The following is a 20,532-nucleotide window of genomic DNA, read 5'->3' as shown; positions in this document are numbered from 1 at the left end:
ATGCCGAGACAATTACAAATTTCATATTTAGGTTTTAATTTTAAAAAGTTAAAATTTATGTTGTGATCAGACAAAATTCGGTTTTGAATTCTATAAAAACTTAGTATAAACTAGTGTTTGGTATGAATATTCGCTCACTAATTTGCCATTCAAAATATTTTGATAATACAGTATAGCCTTGATTTAACACCCACTAATGTACCAATACAATTGTTGTGTTAATGTTATATCAAGTTGGCAGTTTAGTGAGGGTGCCTTGGGTTTTCTACCAAACATATTTTGTTGCTAATTATAACAGAATGACATGATTTAAATTAAACTAACAGACAGTAACAAAAATAACAACATCCAGCAGTGTTTCTGCCTAAAAGAAATTTTTGGGTATAGCGCTATGGAATTGAATGCAACCACAGTCATGACCTCCCCAAGGGAGAAAATTGGTTATGTTTAGGGCTAGTGTTAAGAAAATCATACAGTAATGATAAGAGTAATTAATTTTGTCAGAAGGTTAACTTAAAAAAATATAATCTGCATACAACTTTGGGTATGGCGCTTTATCTGTTTTACTCTCTGGCAGAAACCCTGTCCAGGTAAGAAATTATCAAACATTTTATGTATTTATAAACATGGTAAGTCAGAATTTTGATTCCCTTCTACAAAATGACAATTTAATGTTATAATGTCATCCCGGACACTGCATGGCCACTGAAGGGATGGGTTCCGGTTCAGTTTCGCACTCTTCTTCCTGGTCATCGCATATTTTGTCACAAGTGATCTCGACACTTTCAACAATCTGCTTATCACTGAGACTGGCAAATGTCTCAACCTCTTATCAACTTTATCATCAAAGTCCATCCACACTAAGACCCAATTTCACAAAATATTGTAAGCCTAGTTTTGCAAGTAAACATAAATCTATGACTAAACCACAATTCTTATTACTATTATAGTTCAACAAATATAGTTAGAAGAACACATACTTTATTTTATTTTGTCTTTAAAGTACTCAGCTTTCGTAATGATGTAAAATTGATGCCAAACACAAGTAAATGCACGACCGGTATAACTGCAAGTATCAGACGTAAACTTACAATGTTTAGTGATGGGCCCCCTGTGTGTTATGTCACCAACAAGATCCCTGTAATGCTGTCGTTTCATTTGCTGGTGCTTCAAGCAACTCTGCATGAGGCTCTGGAGGAACACCGACCTGTATGAATCCAACAGTTTTTGATGGTCATGGCACTGACAATGTCCCAGACTTGTTTCACCAAATAAATGCCGTGACTTAGTGGCAACTGGAGATCATTACCAGACCTGGAGTAATTAATCCATAAATGAAATAACGAATCGAATGTACCTGTCTGTCATGTGATCATTAGACTGTTGTTTGTTCCTGTACAGTGGCTACCCAAAGCAACTGTTGCTAATTGCCACTCAATAACACAAAGCACATTTACCGTATACTACCAGTGGTCATCGGTATTAGATTTTCACCAATCAATAGGTTAATTAAAGCACTATGATTGACTTCTGACCACACAGTATAATGACTAAATGGATTTCGGTGTAAACATGATGATTGCGGATGACGAGAGTGGCAGTAAATCGAGGGAATTAAAAAGATACAAACATTACTTGAAAAGAAGTTGGCGTTAGGCGGGATTGGCGTTAAATCGGGGGGAAATAAATCGAGGGTACACTGTATTTTCAAGTATTCGAATATCTGAGGGGTTTTTTTTTAGGTCGTCTGGAGAAAATGACTCTTCAAATGGCAATTGAAGATTACTCATGGGCCAAAGAATAATGACGAGCTTCAGAGACTTCCATGTTGATCATTTTGCTAGTTCAGCCAAGCCTTTGATCACAGACTCGGTTGTGGAAATTCTCCACATGATGCTACCTACCATTTTGAAGACACATTGGACTTTGACTTCCATCACGGCCTCAGTCCCAGCTATGGCTCCGATGGGTGTTCCACCTATGGCATTTTCTCCAGTTGTTGCTTCCACCTCGGTGATGGTTCCAGTTATAACCTCCATGACGCTCCCATATCGGTTTCTTCTAGACACCATTGTGACTGCTTCCATACCAGCTCCTGTGGTGATTCGCATTAAAACGTGTATCCCAGCTATGATTGCATCACAGTCCAAGCAACCTGATGATTCTACCCGTACGGTCCCATCAAGTTCCAGTCAGAGAGCTTCTTCAGTCCCAGCTCCGGTTGCTGCAGCTTCCATGAAGGTCTCTGTGTCTGTCAGGATGGCTTCCGGTCGGCTTCTTCTAGACGTACAGAGTGTAGACTGAGGGACAGATCAAGGCAAACAACGGGGTGCCATGGTTCGGATCATCAATCCTTGCAGTATAACCATTCGCTACTGTCATCTGCGAACCCATGACATTGCTTCAGAAGTCAGAAGATCGATGTTAGGTTCGGCACCAATCACCGCATGGACTCCAGCTACGCCTTCTGTCTCGGCTACTATAACAGCTCAAACATCTACCTGTCTATCAGATTCTGGTCGTAGATCAAGAGACTTCTCGTCTTGGTTCATCAGTTTACCTATGTTCACGGGTCTTCAAAACGAGAATTTACTGGAATCGACCATGGGTCTTTCGCACCACTGTCATCTGTCTAGAAGTTAGAGCATCAGTACTCTTCATTTTTCCAATCGTATTATCAGAATTGGCCTAGAGACAGTTCACTGAACCGGTCAACTGAGGGACTTCCTGGATGATGAATCGGTTCTGGTTGTCAACCCAAATGGTCCTGCCCACGTACACTGTGGAGATGTTGTTGAGAACCTGTGAAGAGTACTATGGACCGGTCAACTGTACATGTCCTGCAATTATCGGATTGGCGTCACTCAGCTCATGGGTCTGCTGAACGGTGACGTTTACCAAGATCTTCTGCGTGTCGCTTACCACATCTGTCAGTTCCAGAGTCTGTAGCATTGACATCTAAGGAAGACAACACCAGTCGGAATGACAATGTCGAAAGGTGACTTCAGAAGTATTGAAGAAATGGTTCTCCAGAGGCATATAGAATAGCAGTGTTAGTGTGGGGTCCATTGTGAATGGATGGTTTTGCTATTTGGTTTATTTGTAACTCCTTGTCTGTTTACCAGGATCACGCCTCTGATGTCCCAGTTCCTGTATCGCAAGGGTATTTGCTTTTATCCTTGTCTCGACGACTGCCTTATGAAGTGCCAGAGCAAAGAGAAGTTACCTGTACCTGTACTTCATACTTCAGTTCCTTTGATGTCTCGGGTGGATTTTCAATCAACACAAGTCTCAGTTGCTACCAGCACAGAGTCTTCAGTTCACTGGTGCCCTGCTGTGAATGGACCTGGGCCTAGTACACAGGGCTCACCCTGGATCAAAAATACCTATAGCCAAACTATTAGCCAAATGAAATTTTTATTAGTCATATTAAAAATGCCTTAGCCAAAATTATTTTATGCAGTACTCTATAGAGTATTTATATATGAATATGAAAATGCATCTTTTTCAGCTAATTGTGTACAAACTGGAATAAATCTGAATAACAAAACCATATTACCTGATCAAAATCAAAGACAGCAATGGGGGTAGGGGCAGTTAATATATTACTTAGATTTTTCAGCACCCCCAACAATTTCATAATTTACGCCATGTTGTTGCTGTTAATTTCAGTGTCATGTTAAATGCTTGTGATTTCTATATGTAATATAGCTAGGCTAAGAATGCTGACTTCACAGTATTACAACTATTCCATTTTATATATTCCATTTACGTCGATCTCTCGAAGTGAAACGGCGGTCCCGGCCGAACTGCTATACAAACTAGTAATAACAGACTTCGAACACTCAAACTTCGAACATTCGAAAAACTCTATCTCTCAAAGTAATTTTGTGGTCCCACCATAAAAAAAATAAGGGATATTGCACTTCCAAAACTCGAAGTTTGTGGAGTGACTGAGCCTTTTAACTGTACCGGTAATACTTTAAAGAAAAATTAATTGTCACCCAAGCCAAGCGTGAGTGCCCCGACTGGTCTCGGCTATCGATGATACACGCGGTAATTACAGAATAATAGATCGCCGACTATGCGGAACGAAATGATCCTACATGCCTGCATTGGGTTGTTGGTGTTTGTACACGGCAGCGGGCCTCATTACACAAAGTACGGATAGTCTTGTTATCTTCAAAGAACTGTTGTAATAACAATTAACGCTGTTTTTTTTTTTTTCTTAAACGAGTGCAAAAAAGTACATAACCTAGTGCTATTTGGCATACAGCGTTTTGATTTGTTATGTTATGTCTCGCTATGTTAGTGAGGGTTTTTAAAATGAGTTTTGTGATTTACAATAATTTTGCTATTTATATTGTGTATTTTTTATTTGGTAAACAAACGTACTTAGTGCTAATCGACATTCAGTATTTTAATTTATTACGTTACGTTCCGCCTCGTTTTCACATTTGAAAAATATATCAACTTTAATTTATCGCTTACTTCTGGTTATATGTAAGTACGTGCTTTCAGTTTTCGTTTTTTTTTTTTTACTTTACTGTCAATTAATACAACAAAAGTACATAGAGATGTACGTCAAATTTATCGGATTTATCTCGTTTCTGTTAATATTTACTTAATTTTATCATATACACAGAAGAAATGTGCTAACATCCGATATCAACGAAATGATAATACTGCAATGCAGTTTCACTTTGAGGTCTGCTGTACGAATTTCGAACACCCTGAAACTCGAACTATTTCGTCGTCCCCTTCAACTTCGAGTTAACGAAGTTTGACTGTATATATATATATTTTAAAAAAACGTTAATAAAATTAAAATTTAAGGTCTTTTTCAAATCCAGCTAACCTATTTAATGTCACCTCACAGTCTTAAAAATTTATATCTAACATTATCTAACAAATATTATGATCATTGTAAACTAATTCAGTATATGTTCAACTGCAATTTGTTTAAATACTGCATGTTAATTTCCTGCGATTGCGATCTGCATGCGTGCTCTCAACCATGGGTTTGAAATTAACAAAGACAAAGGAAATAAATGAAACTGCAGTTAAGTATTCATTGATTCGAACAACTATTGTTTTTTAACAAATTTACATCAAGATTTACTTGGGTCTAATTGTATTGTTTAATGTCCGCAACAATGTCTCTTTACATGTGGGTGTCAGCTGACTCTGAAGCGTGACGTATATTCGTGCTGAGAGCTGTCCTCAGTTTAGCCAACAAACGTTCTTCCTAATGTTCACAAACTATTTGATTGTTGTCCGATGTGTCCATTCGGTTTTACGCGAAGTGCATAAACCTGTCTAGCGGACATTTTGTTTTCGCTCAGTCTGGCTGAACTCAGACCTTGGGATAGCCTACATGTCTTTCGGCTGTGAACTGGCATGTGTATTCAAATTGACACATATTGTCGGTCTGCTTTTATTACTTTGGTTCAAAGACTTTACAAAGTTAAAATAACAAGTTACAGATCCCAGACTTTGCTTTCATACATGTTGCATGCATGCTGTTAAAATTAATAACCGTGATTATTAAGATAAGCAAACATCATTTGGCCTACGCTGTATTCTGGATGACACCGTTTCTCGTTACAGGTCGCTATTACGCTAATTGAATATTTGGTATTATTATTATCTTTGAGGTGTCGGATAGATTATGTAACCGTTTGTTCACATCAGAAGATAGAAACGTTTTGGCCAAAATTTTAGTCACTTGCAAATTTTGTTAGCCATTATTTGTAAAAAAAAATTAGCCAATGGCTAATTTGGCTATCGACAGCTCGAGCCCTGAGTACAGGTGCTTTCCAACACATAGGTGAAGATCCAGATGTCTGTTGTCAGGGTTTTGAATGGGCCTGTGATGTTGCATTATTAACAAAGTCTGTTGGGTCTTCGTTGGGGACCGCTTTTGTGCGATCAGACAACTTCAGGGCCGTGGTCGTGCCAGCGATTGATCAACACAAGTCTTACGGTAGCAATGGACAATGTGATGGTAGTGGCTTACATATCTGTATGAGATGGTTGACGCTACTTCGCTGATCCTAAGAGCAAGACACATTCCAGGGGTCTTTACACGTTATCCAGGCCATCCACTCTGCAAACCAAGGAGTGGATGGTACATCCAGAAGCACTCTGGTGGGTGTGTCAGAGACATTGGATGCCAAACGTAGACTTGTTTGTGACCCGATTCAACTGTCAGCTCAGGGTTTACATCTCTCCAGTCCCAGATCCAGAGGCAATGGGCCTAGACTCACTGGCCATAAGTTGGGAAGGTCTGGACGCTTACGCATTTCCTCCACCAGTACTGCTTCCCAGGGTGCTCCAGAGAGTCCAACAGTTCCACTGTCGACTGTTACTCGTAGCTCAGATGTGGTTGAATCATATATGCTATCCAGATCTGGTTCATCTTTTGGACCCAGATCCACTACCATTGTTACTTCATTGTCAAGACAACACCATTCTAATCCACTCTTGTTCCAGCTACAAGGGTGGATCTTATCTCTGAGGGGTTAAAGAAGAAGGTGTTTTCAGACCAAATACTGAACACAAGTTTAAACCAGAAGATTGTACAATCATATACTAAGCAGGCAATAATTTGTTTCTAAAACAATGTTATACTCAACAGGCAACAGTTTTCCCAGTGTTATCTAGGTTCTAATGCTTTGATTAATCAAGTGTTTAGTTTGTGTTTTTGCTCCTTAAACATTTTCTTTGAGAATGGCCAATACAGCACAAAATTCAGTATCTGTGATATTTGTGTTTTGGCACAGTTCTTTACACTGTTTTTGTTTAAATCTTGAATTTTTATATTGATGTTGATCATCACTTTATTTATTTGCATTACCATAGTTTGACACCCAATAGCCGATGTATTTTTTGTGCTGGGGTGTCATTAAACATTCATTCATTCATTCATTCCTTATACATTTGTCTTAAGATGGTAATTTATGTAAAATTTATAAGTGAAAAAACCTTATTTTTAATTGTTTAATAGTGTAAAAAGAAACAAAAAAACCCTCTACCTGTATATATTTCATGTCTTTAAACTTACTAAATGCTTGTCTCATAGTATATAGTTTTGTCACATCAGGGCAACTCCAACAGCCTGACATCTGTGGACGTGACAGCCGGGTATGCTGGTCTGGTTGACTACCAGCCATTACTCATCGGTCTGCTGATGTTTGCAGCCACGTACGCTGGTCCAGTCTTCTGGCTGTTATCATTCTTCAAGTACATCAATACACTGCTCATGGATCAACATCTGGAAACTTACAAACAGAGGTGACAACTACAACTGTTATCATAATTTGTAATGGACATGTTTTGTTTTTAAACAATAGTATTAGTAAAAATGTTACCTTTTGCATTTATATATCAATTTTACAGTGTCCATAGAGTAGTCATCATGTGTACATTATTATTCCATGCTCTCTAGGGTCTCACTACACAAATTTCATCTGCCATTGTAATCCATGTTAAATTGTCCAACTTCAAATGAAGATTGCCAATAGAACAGGTTCTCGTTGGCACTAATTAACAACACACACCATTGCGAACATACATTATATAAGCATTTATTTTCATACCAAAATTGAACATTTCTGTAGTACCAGTTCAAACAGGTGGTTCATTAACCGATTCACTGGTTAGGCCATCGGTCTACAGGCTGGTAGGTACTGGGTTCGGATCTCAGTCGAGGCATGGGATTTTTAATCCAGATACCGACTCCAAACCCTGAGTGAGTGCCCAATGGGTAGGTGTAAACCACTTGCACCGACCCGTGATCCATAACTGGTTCAACAAAGGCCATGGTTTGTGCTATCCTGCCTGTGGGAAGTGCAAATAAAAGATCCCTTGCTGCCTGTCGTAAAAGAGTAGCCTATATGGCGACAGCGGGTTTCCTCTAAAAAAAAGTGTCAGAATGACCATATGTTTGACGTCCAATAGCCGATGATAAGATAAAAAATCAGTATGGTCTAGTGGCATCGTTAAATAAAACAAACTTTACTCTCATTTTTTTAAATAGATATTTACAAAATATTTACTTGTCAGTTTAATATGAAACACAAAAATCAGTTTTATTCTGTTTCCGACACTACTTTAGGCTGTTTGAGTTAACTGATATTTGTAGAATAATAAGTAAATATGTTCGTGTGCCTTAAGGGGAAATGATACTATCGCACCACTATATTTGACAGCCGTAGACTTGTTAACTAGCATAACAACAGTGGCATGACATCACTAATGATAGGTTTAGCACTGAACAATACACAGTGACATCACAAATTACTGTCTGTCTATATAGGCTATAGCCATATGCTGCTCTTAGTTTTCAAAATATGTTTTTCATAAATAATTTTTGTTTGTGTCAACGTAGGGGAAAAAAAAAAAAGTTTTGGCAAAAAGAGATATTCTGTTAAATTAAATTAAATTCTATCAAAAATTGTATGATTTGAGGCAACTGTAGTGTATTTTCATGTTGGTCCTAAAATGAACAGCAATCATAGGACCGACATTTTGGCTTTATTTCAATAAAATATCACATATATTAGTTGAATTAGTTTGACAGGCAGGTGATTTTATAACATTAGTATCAGTACATAGAGATATGTGGGAATAATGACTCAGCCCCCCCCCCCCCCCATCCTCTACCCTGACCCCAGCCCCACCCACACCCACAATGGAATTTTGGATGAACAATAATGCTATTTGTACTGTTTGTATTTTTAAGAACATTGTTGATCACTCCAATGAAGCTGTTTTTAAAACAAAAGTGCTCAAATGATTTATGGTGGAATGTTTATGAATTTTTATCTATATATGGGGTATTTCAAGCTCTAACTGTAAAAAAGTTTCATCATTGACTACATTTTTTAAAATCTTATATTAATTTACTCACCCATCATTACTATCTGCGCAAAAATTATACAACTATAAAGTAAATAGTCGGTAAGTGCTTTAAAAAGTCACTTTTTCCTTTAGTTCCAACAGAGTGAAGATATGTACTTGTGTATCTGCTGGATGTTGTTTTAAGCAACACAACTAATGTTCTCATTGTTGCATTGCAGAAAAGTTTAAAATTAAATATGGTTAATGGATATAAAACATGATTAATTCGACTGCACACGGAAAAAAGGAAATGTCATAGTGATTCATACACCTATTCACTTTATGACCAGTGGATCAAAATTTTGTCTGGTGACCTATGATTGTTTTTTGACATTTCGGTAATACATGTATAAGGATATCTTTATAATACGTGAAAATTTCAAGAAAGTGTAATGACTTTTAAATTTTGACCGAAGAGTATCATTTCCCCTTAACATGCTAAAGAGGTTCCTTGTGTTATTCAGGTTGAAGTCCTGTTATCGGAATGCCACTCACACCCTACTGCTGACCCAGACTCTGACACTGGTTGTGTACACTGTGATGGTAACCATAGAGAGATACCATCTCTTTGTGTGGACAGTGTTTTCTCCAAAACTGCTCTACGAAGGAACAAGAACAGTTGTAGTCAGCCTTTTTTCTTGGACACTGTTACTCTTGTCAGATCTTATAGCTTGAAGTGACGACAACACTTGTAAGTAAACACTTGTAAGTAAGCAAGCTCGTTAGATCAATTCTTAATAATTTGGCCAATCTTTTAATTTATCACCTAACTCAAGGGAGATAACTTATTTATCTAGACAATACTACTAAAAAAAAAGACAAATACTGAAGACTATTTACATTTTTATTTTTACCTCCCTTAATTTTGGCATGAGATTGGCCAAGTCTAGATTTTCGATTTTCTGCACAAAACAAACAATAAATTCCAATGATCACCCAGAAGGGTTTTGATGTCCTGAAGCCCACCACCACCACAATAGGTGCGCGAACAACACAGGATAAATCCCAATCATGAACAGATTATTTAATTCTATCCCCGCCCCTGTTACTAACCTACCATTGATTACTGACTAGGGTAAACAAGACTTGTTGGATGACACAAAATTTTCAAATGCTCCTTTTTTGATACTCCGAAATATGTCCATGTTTGGGACATAGACAGGTATCTTGAGGTCATACTGATGCTTTTAACACCCAAACGGAACGTTGTTGCCGGACAAAGTTGGAAGAAACCTTACTTCTCATTGCATTCTCATGTTCTGACAGATATTTAAAGTACAAGTTGTACAAAGTATCTGTTATGAACCTTTTTTGCTTTTTAATTTTTTTGAGAGTTACAGTTTCTTTCTTCAGTGCAGTACTTTTGCTATTGTGTTCTCGCAAAAAGAAATTCAGTACGTCCTTCTTGGTAATTTCATATTTTGTTTCTCTTTTCTGGTTGGTTGTAGAAAGCTGATTATCTTCTGTTGCAGCTGATTTTGTTATACGATGACATAGACCAAACTGTTTTGCTTAGCTCTGATATCAGCCGATATTTCTTAAGAAGTTTACCTGCTAGAACTCGAACCACAGACTTTTTCTTGTAGTTGCTTGAACATTTCAGTGATTCTTTTAATTCAGATGTTAATGTGTTGTGCAAGAGCAATTTTTTCGTTATGCGATTTGGAATATTACCGGTGCAACCACGTAACATTATCTTTGTCATACTGCGAGGGGAACTGACAGATGCTGGTTCAGTTGTTTTTATGTTTGCTCTATATGCTCTCTTTTTATATCTTTCACATGCCTTCATTTGGAGTTTAATTGCATCTTGAGTTTTTGTTTTGCTCTTTCATCTTTTGGTATCGCTTTTTGTAGTTGGTTATTACCTGTACAGGTTCAACTGGAGATGGAGGGGGACTCAGCGCAGTTGCAACTTGAATGTCTTTTATTTTTTCCGCCTGTTTTGTTGGTTCTGTTTCCATTGTTTCTTTTTTAATCTATGTTCTCTAGCTGTCATATTATTTACGTTTTTAATGTCGCCTATCAGTGTTCGTTTTTGTTATCTTTCTTTTTCTTTTTGTTTGTATGCTTCATATCTAGTTGGATTCTGTTTTGTTCTCTCTCGCCATAAATGGCTACGTTCCATGTTTGAAAGCGGCATGGAAAACCTACAAGTATATAAAATTAACTAATATGTTTTGTTTGTTATTGTAATCATGTAGCTTTAATAATATACACGATTTATCACTAATATAATACAAAATCTTAAAACTTATTTAGAGATGGGAAATCCGCAACGATGCAGTATTTACCACGACGTCTTTTTGCGTTTTGGGAATGACTGTTGGGGTAATGACTTTTTATTAACATTTCAGCGTTTAGAATTAGTAAAGACCATTTAAGCATATTGTGAACTTCAGTGCAATTTTTAAACTTTAAAACTAACCCCTAGTTAATATACAAAGGAAAACCAAAACCAAAACACAATTTAGATGTTCTGTAATATATATGGTAATGACCAAAAAAAACTTACCTTATGAACGTACTGCTTATTAAGCATCATTTCCAGAAAACCATCTCATCATAGAATTATCCTTTCAAAATAGCCAAGTAACACTGTATTGTTTTTTCATATCCGTTTCCTGTCTGAAAGGGTGCTGTTTAAAAAACATATTTTAAAATAATGCCTTGATTCTGTTCAAAAATGTTCACTGAAGAGAAACAGAAGACAATTAAATGTTAAATTACATTATTTTGAGGTAATGACATATTTTAAAAATTAACAAAGTGTAACCGATTATAAATTTATACAGGAACAAAAGGGCATCAATTGTGCTCGAACAGGATTTTTCACCCAAATATGAACAGGTGGCTGTTGAGCAGTGTGGATTATTTATCAGTAAAAACCACCCTAACCTTGCTGCTTCCCCAGATAGGACAGTAGATGACAGCACCATGCTTACACATGTAAGAATAAACATATTTCACCCCTCACTGTCCCCTATTTAAAAGAACATGGTGATATACTAACATTGGATACAAACCATGATTATCACTATCAGATTCAGGGACAGTTACTGTGTATTAACAGAAAAGTTTGCTTGCTTGTTGTATATACCTTTTTGGATATTGTGTTGGTACGGGTACTGTACATTTCCAACCTACATTGATTAAAAAAATCATGTACAGAAACTATTACCATTATAAATTTTATTAAATTCATGACACTGGTGTGTATGTAATATAAATATATCTGCACCACATTTCTATATACTTACCTTTTCTGACACCCAATAGCCCATGTGTATTTTTGTGCTGGGGTGTATTATTACTATTAAACATTGATTCATTCATTCTGCACTACATTGTATGTATTTTATCACTAAAATTTGGATTTAGTTAACTATGGAATTTATTTTGTCTAATAAAAAGCTATACAATAGTTCCATATGTAAATAATTTACTAATGAAGTTTCATTGTTCAAACTGTCAACATTGAACACTTGTTTTGAAGGAATGTTTAAGCATCTTGTGAAACAATGTTACTTCTAAAATTACACAAATAAAAGCACACCTGAATAATTTGTGTGGCCATTGCTGATTCAGTGTTATTCATGGGCTATTGCAATATTTTATACGTTTTGCAGAGGCCAATGATTCGCCTCCTGACAGTCTAATTTTTTTAATGAAAAAAAGTTGGTGTATTTATTGTAACCATAGCCCCTTCAAACAAATCCTGTACATAAAACCTTTATCGGCCATGTTGCTGTCTCCAGGATCACACATTTGGGGCAGTGCTGATCTTTCACATATCTGCCGATCACTGACTGATCCCCCATATGCTGGCGATACATAGGTTATGAGACCACCAGGAGACATTTCCACTGACACAATAACAGTATTGCAGTTTTTGTAGGTAGAGAAAGTAGCCTGCTGCACCACTGGTTCCTTTGGCTTTTTAATTGGGCACTATATTCCATCTATGATAACTCTAGTCGAAGGAAAATTTTGTTTATAATCTGTGGGGGAATAAAAGTGTACCATGTCACCCGATGGCCACCAGTCTAATTCTCCCCACTGGCATGCCATGAAGTTCACCCACATTACAAAAATATTTGTAACAAATCTTCTCGAATGTTGAACAATCCACTTAACTCGAAGTTAGTTTTGTGTTGCCTAAGTTTAAGTAGAGTTAGGAAAAACTGATCCTCTATACATAGGGATGGCATGACTGAATGAAAATAGTTCAGTTGTACCCAGTGTATTTAAAACAAGGCAACATTTCTTATAATTTTCCAGGCCAATATAAAAATGTATTGCCTTAGACTCTTCCGAAAACCGACTTGCTGCAAAGAATGAAACAGGCTCACTCTGTGTCTCTGTTGTTTTTGTGGTGATTCTGTGGGTCTGTGAAGAGACATCCTGTGGTGTTTCATCTGAATTTAAAAAAAAGAGAAAACAATAACTAGATTGTCCTTCAATTGTTACTAATAAATTTGGATAGTCTGGCAACTTTGATGAAATTTTTTTTTTGGTTTTGTTATTTAGTTAAATTAAATGTCAGCATTAAATAACTTTCAAGGCAGAACTCAGAATTATCAAGGTCGATTAAAAAAAAAAAAATTGCAGATACCTGATTTATTAAATATTATTTTGATAAATAGGCAATACCTTTAGAAGTAACACTACATTGTTCTTTTTTATATTTACTTATCAAAGAGTACCAAACTAAAGTAAGTGGTTTTATGCCATCCCTGAAATATATAAGTAAAATTTTGCTTAACTTGGATACTAACACTCAAATATCTTGTGTGATAACAAATATGTTTCCTGTACCTGCAACACAGCTTTCTTCTGAAGTTACAGTCTCTTCAGCTCCAAATTCATTCCAGGCAATGTCTCGCTGTTTTTTTGACGTTCCGCTTCCAACCGTAGTCACTTATTGCACCTTTTATTTCTCTGTACATTTGCTGGTCCAGGAAAATAAGTGGGGCACATCAGTTTTCTTCAGCCTCTTTTGTAGTGGTCCAGTCCCTAAAAAAATACTTTAAAATTAGCGGTGTTCCAATGATCAAATACAAATCAGAAATTAATATCATGATATATTATGAAATCCATAAAGTGATTGTCCTGAAAATGTTAACCACTCTTCATCCTTCAGGTGAATTTAAACACACCATCTAGCATTATAACTTGTACATTTTAGTGATTTCCCTAGAAATTAGGCAAGGCATGGTAAACCTTTTGGGGCATTTTCACCATTTTTGGGGCACTTGTTTTTCATTAAAAATACACAAAAATTAATTGAAATAAACATTAATGTAATTTATGTGCTTGCTTTAATAAATGAATGGCAAGAGATATAAAAGGCATATTTTATTAATTAATAATACCTTTTTTCAGTGTTTTATAAAGGCAATTTTAGAATTAATTACTGAAAAAGGCTTGTTTAATCTCAGGGCAGCATGGTGCTGATTAAGGCAAGATGGTGTTAGACTATTGAGGCATGGTGCTGCACCATGCTAAAACAAGCTAGGGAAAACACTACATTTAAAACTATGGTATATATTTATATTGTTTGGTATATTCACATTTCTTATTACTATTATTTATTAAGTATTATATGTTGGAAAGAGGATTTAGGTATAAATTTGGTTCACATTTAAGTGTGTTTTATGTAGATGTATTTTTCAAGCTAATCTTGTTAGTTTTGGCATAAATTAATAAATCGATTGATCAATCCTTCCTTTGTCTCTCATTTTTGTTCAATTTCAAATAAGAAGTAAAATATGGGCTGCTGTTGTTATTTAGATTATTGTATATTCTTGAATAGTACTTGGGTTTTTACTATTTATTATTATTGCTTTGTTCTTTCTTCTTTTTTTCTCTCTATATTTTCATATACATATGTAATCGAGTTACAATTTGAGAGTTTAGTAGTTTATTTATTGTTGAAACTGTTTTCATATGTATATTTTTCCTGTCCTTTTCTATCAGTCCGTGAACACGTGATTCCGTGAATTATCAAAATAATGCGTTTACATTTCCATGCTATCCACAAACTGTGTGAACCATGTACGTGAATTTGGAATCTCTTCACAGGCAGTTTTTTACTGATACATGGATTATAGATGCATGGAATGCCACAAGACAATGTCATATGGAAGAAAGCATCACATCAATATGGACAACACGTCTAAACTGACTGATGTTTTTACTGGGTCTTTCACAGGTATTGCAGATATAAGTTAATGATCAGCATGGACATGGAAAATGTGCATATGGAAACTGCTTTACTGTGTTTTAATTTAACTTGTATTTTTATATTGATTTGGTCATCACTTCATTCATGTACAGAACCTTTGTTTGACACCCATTAGCTAATGTATTTTTATATTGCTTTGGTCATCACTTCATTCATGTACATAACCTTTGTTTGACACCCATTAGCCAATGTATTTTTATATTGATTTGGTCATCACTTCATTCATGTACAGAACCTTTGTTTGACACCCATTAGCCAATGTATCAGGCGTATCATGAAATATTGTTTGTTTCCGGTTACCCGACTGACCCTAATTTGAACCTGCCGACCATAAAACTTTTTTTGTATATCCAAAAATGTTTTTTTTTTAATATAACAACGATTTCCACGAAAACATTCCAAAACTATCACAAGCACTAATTTCACGAATATATGCGATCTTTTCCGACTTACTCTACATCTAGCGTAGCAAGGTGTTCCGATTAATAATAATAATAATAACTATATTTAATTATTTACTCCAGTGACAAACTGGCCTTGTAGAAATTTAGTGACCTTTTGATAAACTAGGGGAGGGAATGTTTACCGATACTGATCAAATGATTAAATATGTCAGTAAGATCTCGATACGTTTCATTATTTTTTGTAAGTGGTCACTGGGAAATTCGTGGGTTTCCGCTAAAAAAAGTTCATGCTGAACTAGAAAGAAAACATGACGTCATATTCATGCATATGGCTGCGTGCAGCAGTTTGCCGAGCAGTTGTGTGGCAATCATTTTTGAAAAATGTGACCATTTTCAATACACCTAGGAAAGATAATATTCATAACATTTTTTTTAAATGTTATTATTGGACAGATAAATATAGAACTCTTCTTTTCAGTTTTCATTAAAAGAAATTGTTAAACTTACTTACTGGTTTCTATCCAATTAAGGTTCAACCAAGTCTGTCCTGGACCAGTACAGAAGTTAAGTGTTAGTATGAGAGTAAACCTTCTGCCTAGTATTAAACAACAAGGGGTCTTTTGTATGTACTCTCCCACAGATAGGTTAGCACCATGTTGCCCTCAAAATCAAAATGCCTTGCCTTTTATAAATTTATAAGTTGCCCATGTAAAAGGAAGCCTTTAAACACACCTATGTGGATAGTACTACATATTTCCTTTTTTTAATTAAGTTATGAAATGAATATAGAAAATAAAATGGCCATACGGTTTTTGTCCTTTTGAAAATTGTATAATGGAAAAAAAAGCCCTTATATTTAAAACTGCACATAAAATATGCCCCCAAAACGTCACTTTACCATGGCTTACTTCATTTCTAGGGAAAACACTGTGATGAATGGTATTGTTGGTTTGCATAATGCATTTCTATACATGCAGAGGTTATTTTGGATACTGGTAGTCAACACCTTTATTTAATATCCATAAATAAAATTATTTTCCAAAATAAAATGTTTTTCCTACCTACCTACCCTATATTTTTCCAGCATGTAATAGGAAACCAGTAATATTTTTTTTTCGGCCTCATCACTTCATTCATGTACATAACCTTTGTTTGACATCCATTAGCCAATGTATTTTTATATTGATTTGGTCATCACTTGATTCATGTACAGAACCTTTGTTTGACACCCATTAGCCAATGTATTTTTCATACTAGGGCGTCATTCATTCATTCATTCATTCATTCATTCATTCTTATTTATTGCTAAGAATAATTTATTTTGATATGAAAGCTGTGTATATAGAGAATAACTAGTTAATGACGTCGTATATCTGCTTTATCCTGTGACGGTAAGAATGGGAAATTCCGCGAGGCTCAACCGAATGGAATTTCTCATTCAGCCTGAACAGGATAAAGCAGATATCCGATGTCAGTAACTAGTTATTATTTTCATCCTGCAGACCATAAAAATAGAGGAAAAGCTATTATTTCTGTTATTTCTGCCACAATGAAATTTTGTAATGTAGCTATGCATGTGACGTCAAGTCATAATCTGCTAGCATACGTTTATGACTTTGCTTTAATCAGTCATCATAATCTGTCAATAGAAAGTGGTTGCAGGATAAAAAGTTAAATCCTGGTTTTATGATTTTGAGAGGTATGTTTGACCGTGTCAGTATTTACAGATTTGTAGATTGTTTTTACTGGAGTACGGACAATTGCTCACTGGACAATTGCTCACCAATAAAGTGAGAAATAGGACAATTGCTCACCACAATTGCTGATTTGTTTATAAAAAAAAAAAATGGTTGGGTGGGAGTGGGAATCTCTGATATTATCAGTGGGTATAGTAACCTCAGTTTATTAAACACCTTTAAATAAAATAACAAAATTAATTCTAAATCAGCTATATTTTAAACAAGTTCAGCACATCAGTTCAGCATAGAAATGTCAATACAAGAGTTATTGAACAGCACATTATAGTTCAGCACAAATGAATATTGTTGGAGATATTCCGAAGGAAATCTCCCAGTCCCCTGTTTCCATCAGCAAAATCCTGACACAAATTCTGCAGTCTGCTTTACATCTGCTGAGTGGACCTCTTCACCCTCTTCCTAGGTGGTTCACCTCGCTGATGTTGGAGGATGAGGGTGGAAACCAGTGCCTGGTCTTTGTGTAGACTGTCGATAGCTGTCCACACAGAAGGGTGCTGATGACCAACCAGCCTCTAGAATCCAATGTTCCAGGACTCATATCAATTTTAATTTTTTTTGTGATATTTCAAATCTTTTTTAAAGCTTTGATGGTCAAAGTGTTACGTCTTGCAGAGTAGTAATAAAAGGCTAAAAAGTAACTAATTACTAAAAACAACACATAATTCTAAAAGTTTGATCTACCTAAACCAACAATACTGTTTGAGTAGTTATCCTAAAAATATAATGTAATTAGTAATTAACACCTATACCTGAAACACGTTATATGCTTTTGATGTTCATAATTACAGTCAGAAGTAACTGCCTCCTTCAACAAACAATTATAGGAACCTCAAAAACTTTTAATTAAGTGAATTGTGTAATTAACACAACTTTGAAGTTGTGCCTTTAGAAATTCTATGTTTTATGTTCTTTTTTATTAACAAAAGAGAAAATATCAAAGGTGATCACGATTACCTAACTCCAGTGCCTTCTAAAAATTCGGTTATTTTTTATTAATAAAATAATAAATAACATTTTATTAATAAAAAAAAACCTAAAGGTGAGCAATTGTCCTATTTCTCACTTTATTGGTGAGCAATTGTCCAGTGAGGTATTGTCCAGGGAGCAATTGCCCTACATTCGTTTTTACTGGGGGGGGGGGGGGGGAGAGAATGTCCGCCCCACACATTGTATCATTAACTATTTTTAGAGCATGAATTAAAACAAAAGAACAATCAGTTCACGACACTTTGATTGTTTACTTTTTTGGTTTAGATATCTGAATACATGTAGTTGATGATTTGTTTGTGCCTTATTCATTCATATATTTATCTTTGTTTGACACTTAATAGATAATGTATTTTTTGTGCTGGGGTGTCGTGAATTATTAACTTTTTCATTAATTCATTGTTTGTGCCTTTTAAACCCATTTACATTTTGTGATATTTATTTAAAATATTTTTTAATCAGTTTTTTCAGCATCAAAAATTCAAAGATTTATAAGATTTATATTTCACAGATCAGTCTGAAATTTGCTTTGCTATACTATATCCAGTAAAGCTATACTGAGCTCCAGTGTAAATGCACCACCCAGTTTTCAGTAGTTGTTTGCTATGGTATGTGTGAGGTTGCTATAAAATACACAATAACCCTATTATCAGCATTTGTACAAGCATACAAACCATACCCTCTTTTTTTTTCTCCCACATTCCACATTTACAGTGTGTGATTAAAGGGACAATCCTGAGTTTACAACCATTGTAAAATGTTTCTGACCAATAGATCCTTTTCAATGACGTAACATACAAGCACATTCGATATATACTGATACACAATGAAAATGCAAAACAGATATTTTTCCATATTTTGTTGTGATTAATAAAAAATATATTTATTGGACTTAAAATAACAATTTATGAGAGGAATCCATTGATTGGTACTTTTGTCTGGGTTTCAATCCTGGTTTTGTTCTCGTTACACATACAATAGCAGAAACACACAAAATGGTGTGAAATGCGTTCACTACATGCTCAATCATGCTGCATGCAATGCACGTGAAATGCCAGTATGTGGACACATAAAAGGCACGCAACGGTGTTATATTCCTCGTCACATTAAGAATGCCACGACTCCGAGAAGAACAAAGGGAGCGAGCGTTGGGCATGGTTCAAGGGGGGACTTCGCAAAGCCAAGTTGCTAGGACCTTCAGAGTTCATCCATCAACTATTGGACGACTTGTTGAATGTCATCAACAGACCGTGAGTGTCCGTGATCGACCTCGACCTGGTCAACGTCCCGTTACAACCCCACGCCAGGATCGGCAGATTCGACAACACCACCTCTGTGACCGGTTCAGAACTGCAAAGATGACAGCAAGCAACACGATAGGACGTCATGGAAGGCATATCCATCCGATGACGATCATCCGTCAACTCAGAACAACTGGACTCGGATGCAGACGCCCGTACAATGGTATCATCATGACACCGCGACACCGTGCTGCGAGACTACAGTTTGCTCTCCAGAATGGTAATCATTCACCAGCCTTTTACAGGAGCATTGTTTTCTCAGACGAGTCCCGTTTCTTTGTCTCATTTGCCGATGGAAGAGCATGTGTGTACAGGAGACTCCATGAACGGTACGCTGACGGATGTGTGAGGAAACGTGATCGGTTTGGCGGCGGTTGTCCGATGGTATGGGGGGGGGGGCAATCAACTGTGATTTCAGGAGTGATCTCATCATTGTCCACGATGCCCTTACAGCCCAGCATTATGTTGACGTTATTCTAAGACCAGTTCTCCAGCCATTTTTGCGCCGTCATCGAAGACCAGGAGGTCCCCTTCTGTTTCAACAAGACAATACCCATCCACATACTGCAAGAATTACCCAGGTATTCCTGCAACAAGCCAGTATCACCGTTATGAACTGGCCCGCCGTTTCACCAGATTTGAACCCAATTGAACACATGTGGGATGAGTTAGGACGTCGTGTACGTCACCACCAGCCACCACCGCGTAACGTCGCTGAGCTTGCACAGGTGTTGCAGGATGAGTGGAGGGACATTCATGTGGCTTATTTGAGATGTTGTGCCAATCCTTTCCCCGTCGTCTTCACGCATGCTCACGGGCCAATGGTGGACACACCAGATACTGACCTTGATATGGGGGGGGGGGGGGTTGAACTTTTCGATTACGATTGCAACTTGATTACTGATGATAACTGGCCATGTTTCCATGTGAAT

The 20,532-nt window shown here is 36.3% G+C and overlaps 1 protein-coding gene across 1 annotated transcript in view; it reads left to right on the top strand.

Annotated features, from left to right (window-relative positions):
- The window catches only part of LOC121374646 (GPI ethanolamine phosphate transferase 2-like), a 44,503-nt gene extending 32,033 nt beyond the window's left edge, over nucleotides 1-12,470 (top strand). The window contains exons 11-12 of the mRNA XM_041501753.1: nucleotides 7,106-7,296; nucleotides 9,369-12,470. Of these exons, the coding sequence (XP_041357687.1) occupies nucleotides 7,106-7,296; nucleotides 9,369-9,579 (402 nt within the window). The 3' untranslated portion in view covers nucleotides 9,580-12,470. The remainder of the gene's footprint in view (nucleotides 1-7,105; nucleotides 7,297-9,368) is intronic.
- The last annotated feature ends 8,062 nt before the right edge of the window (nucleotides 12,471-20,532 follow it).

The sequence above is a fragment of the Gigantopelta aegis genome, chromosome 6 (genome assembly GCF_016097555.1).
Source record: "Gigantopelta aegis isolate Gae_Host chromosome 6, Gae_host_genome, whole genome shotgun sequence".
NCBI classification, from domain to species: domain Eukaryota; kingdom Metazoa; phylum Mollusca; class Gastropoda; order Neomphalida; family Peltospiridae; genus Gigantopelta; species Gigantopelta aegis.
This window is presented reverse-complemented; position numbering and strand designations above follow the sequence as displayed.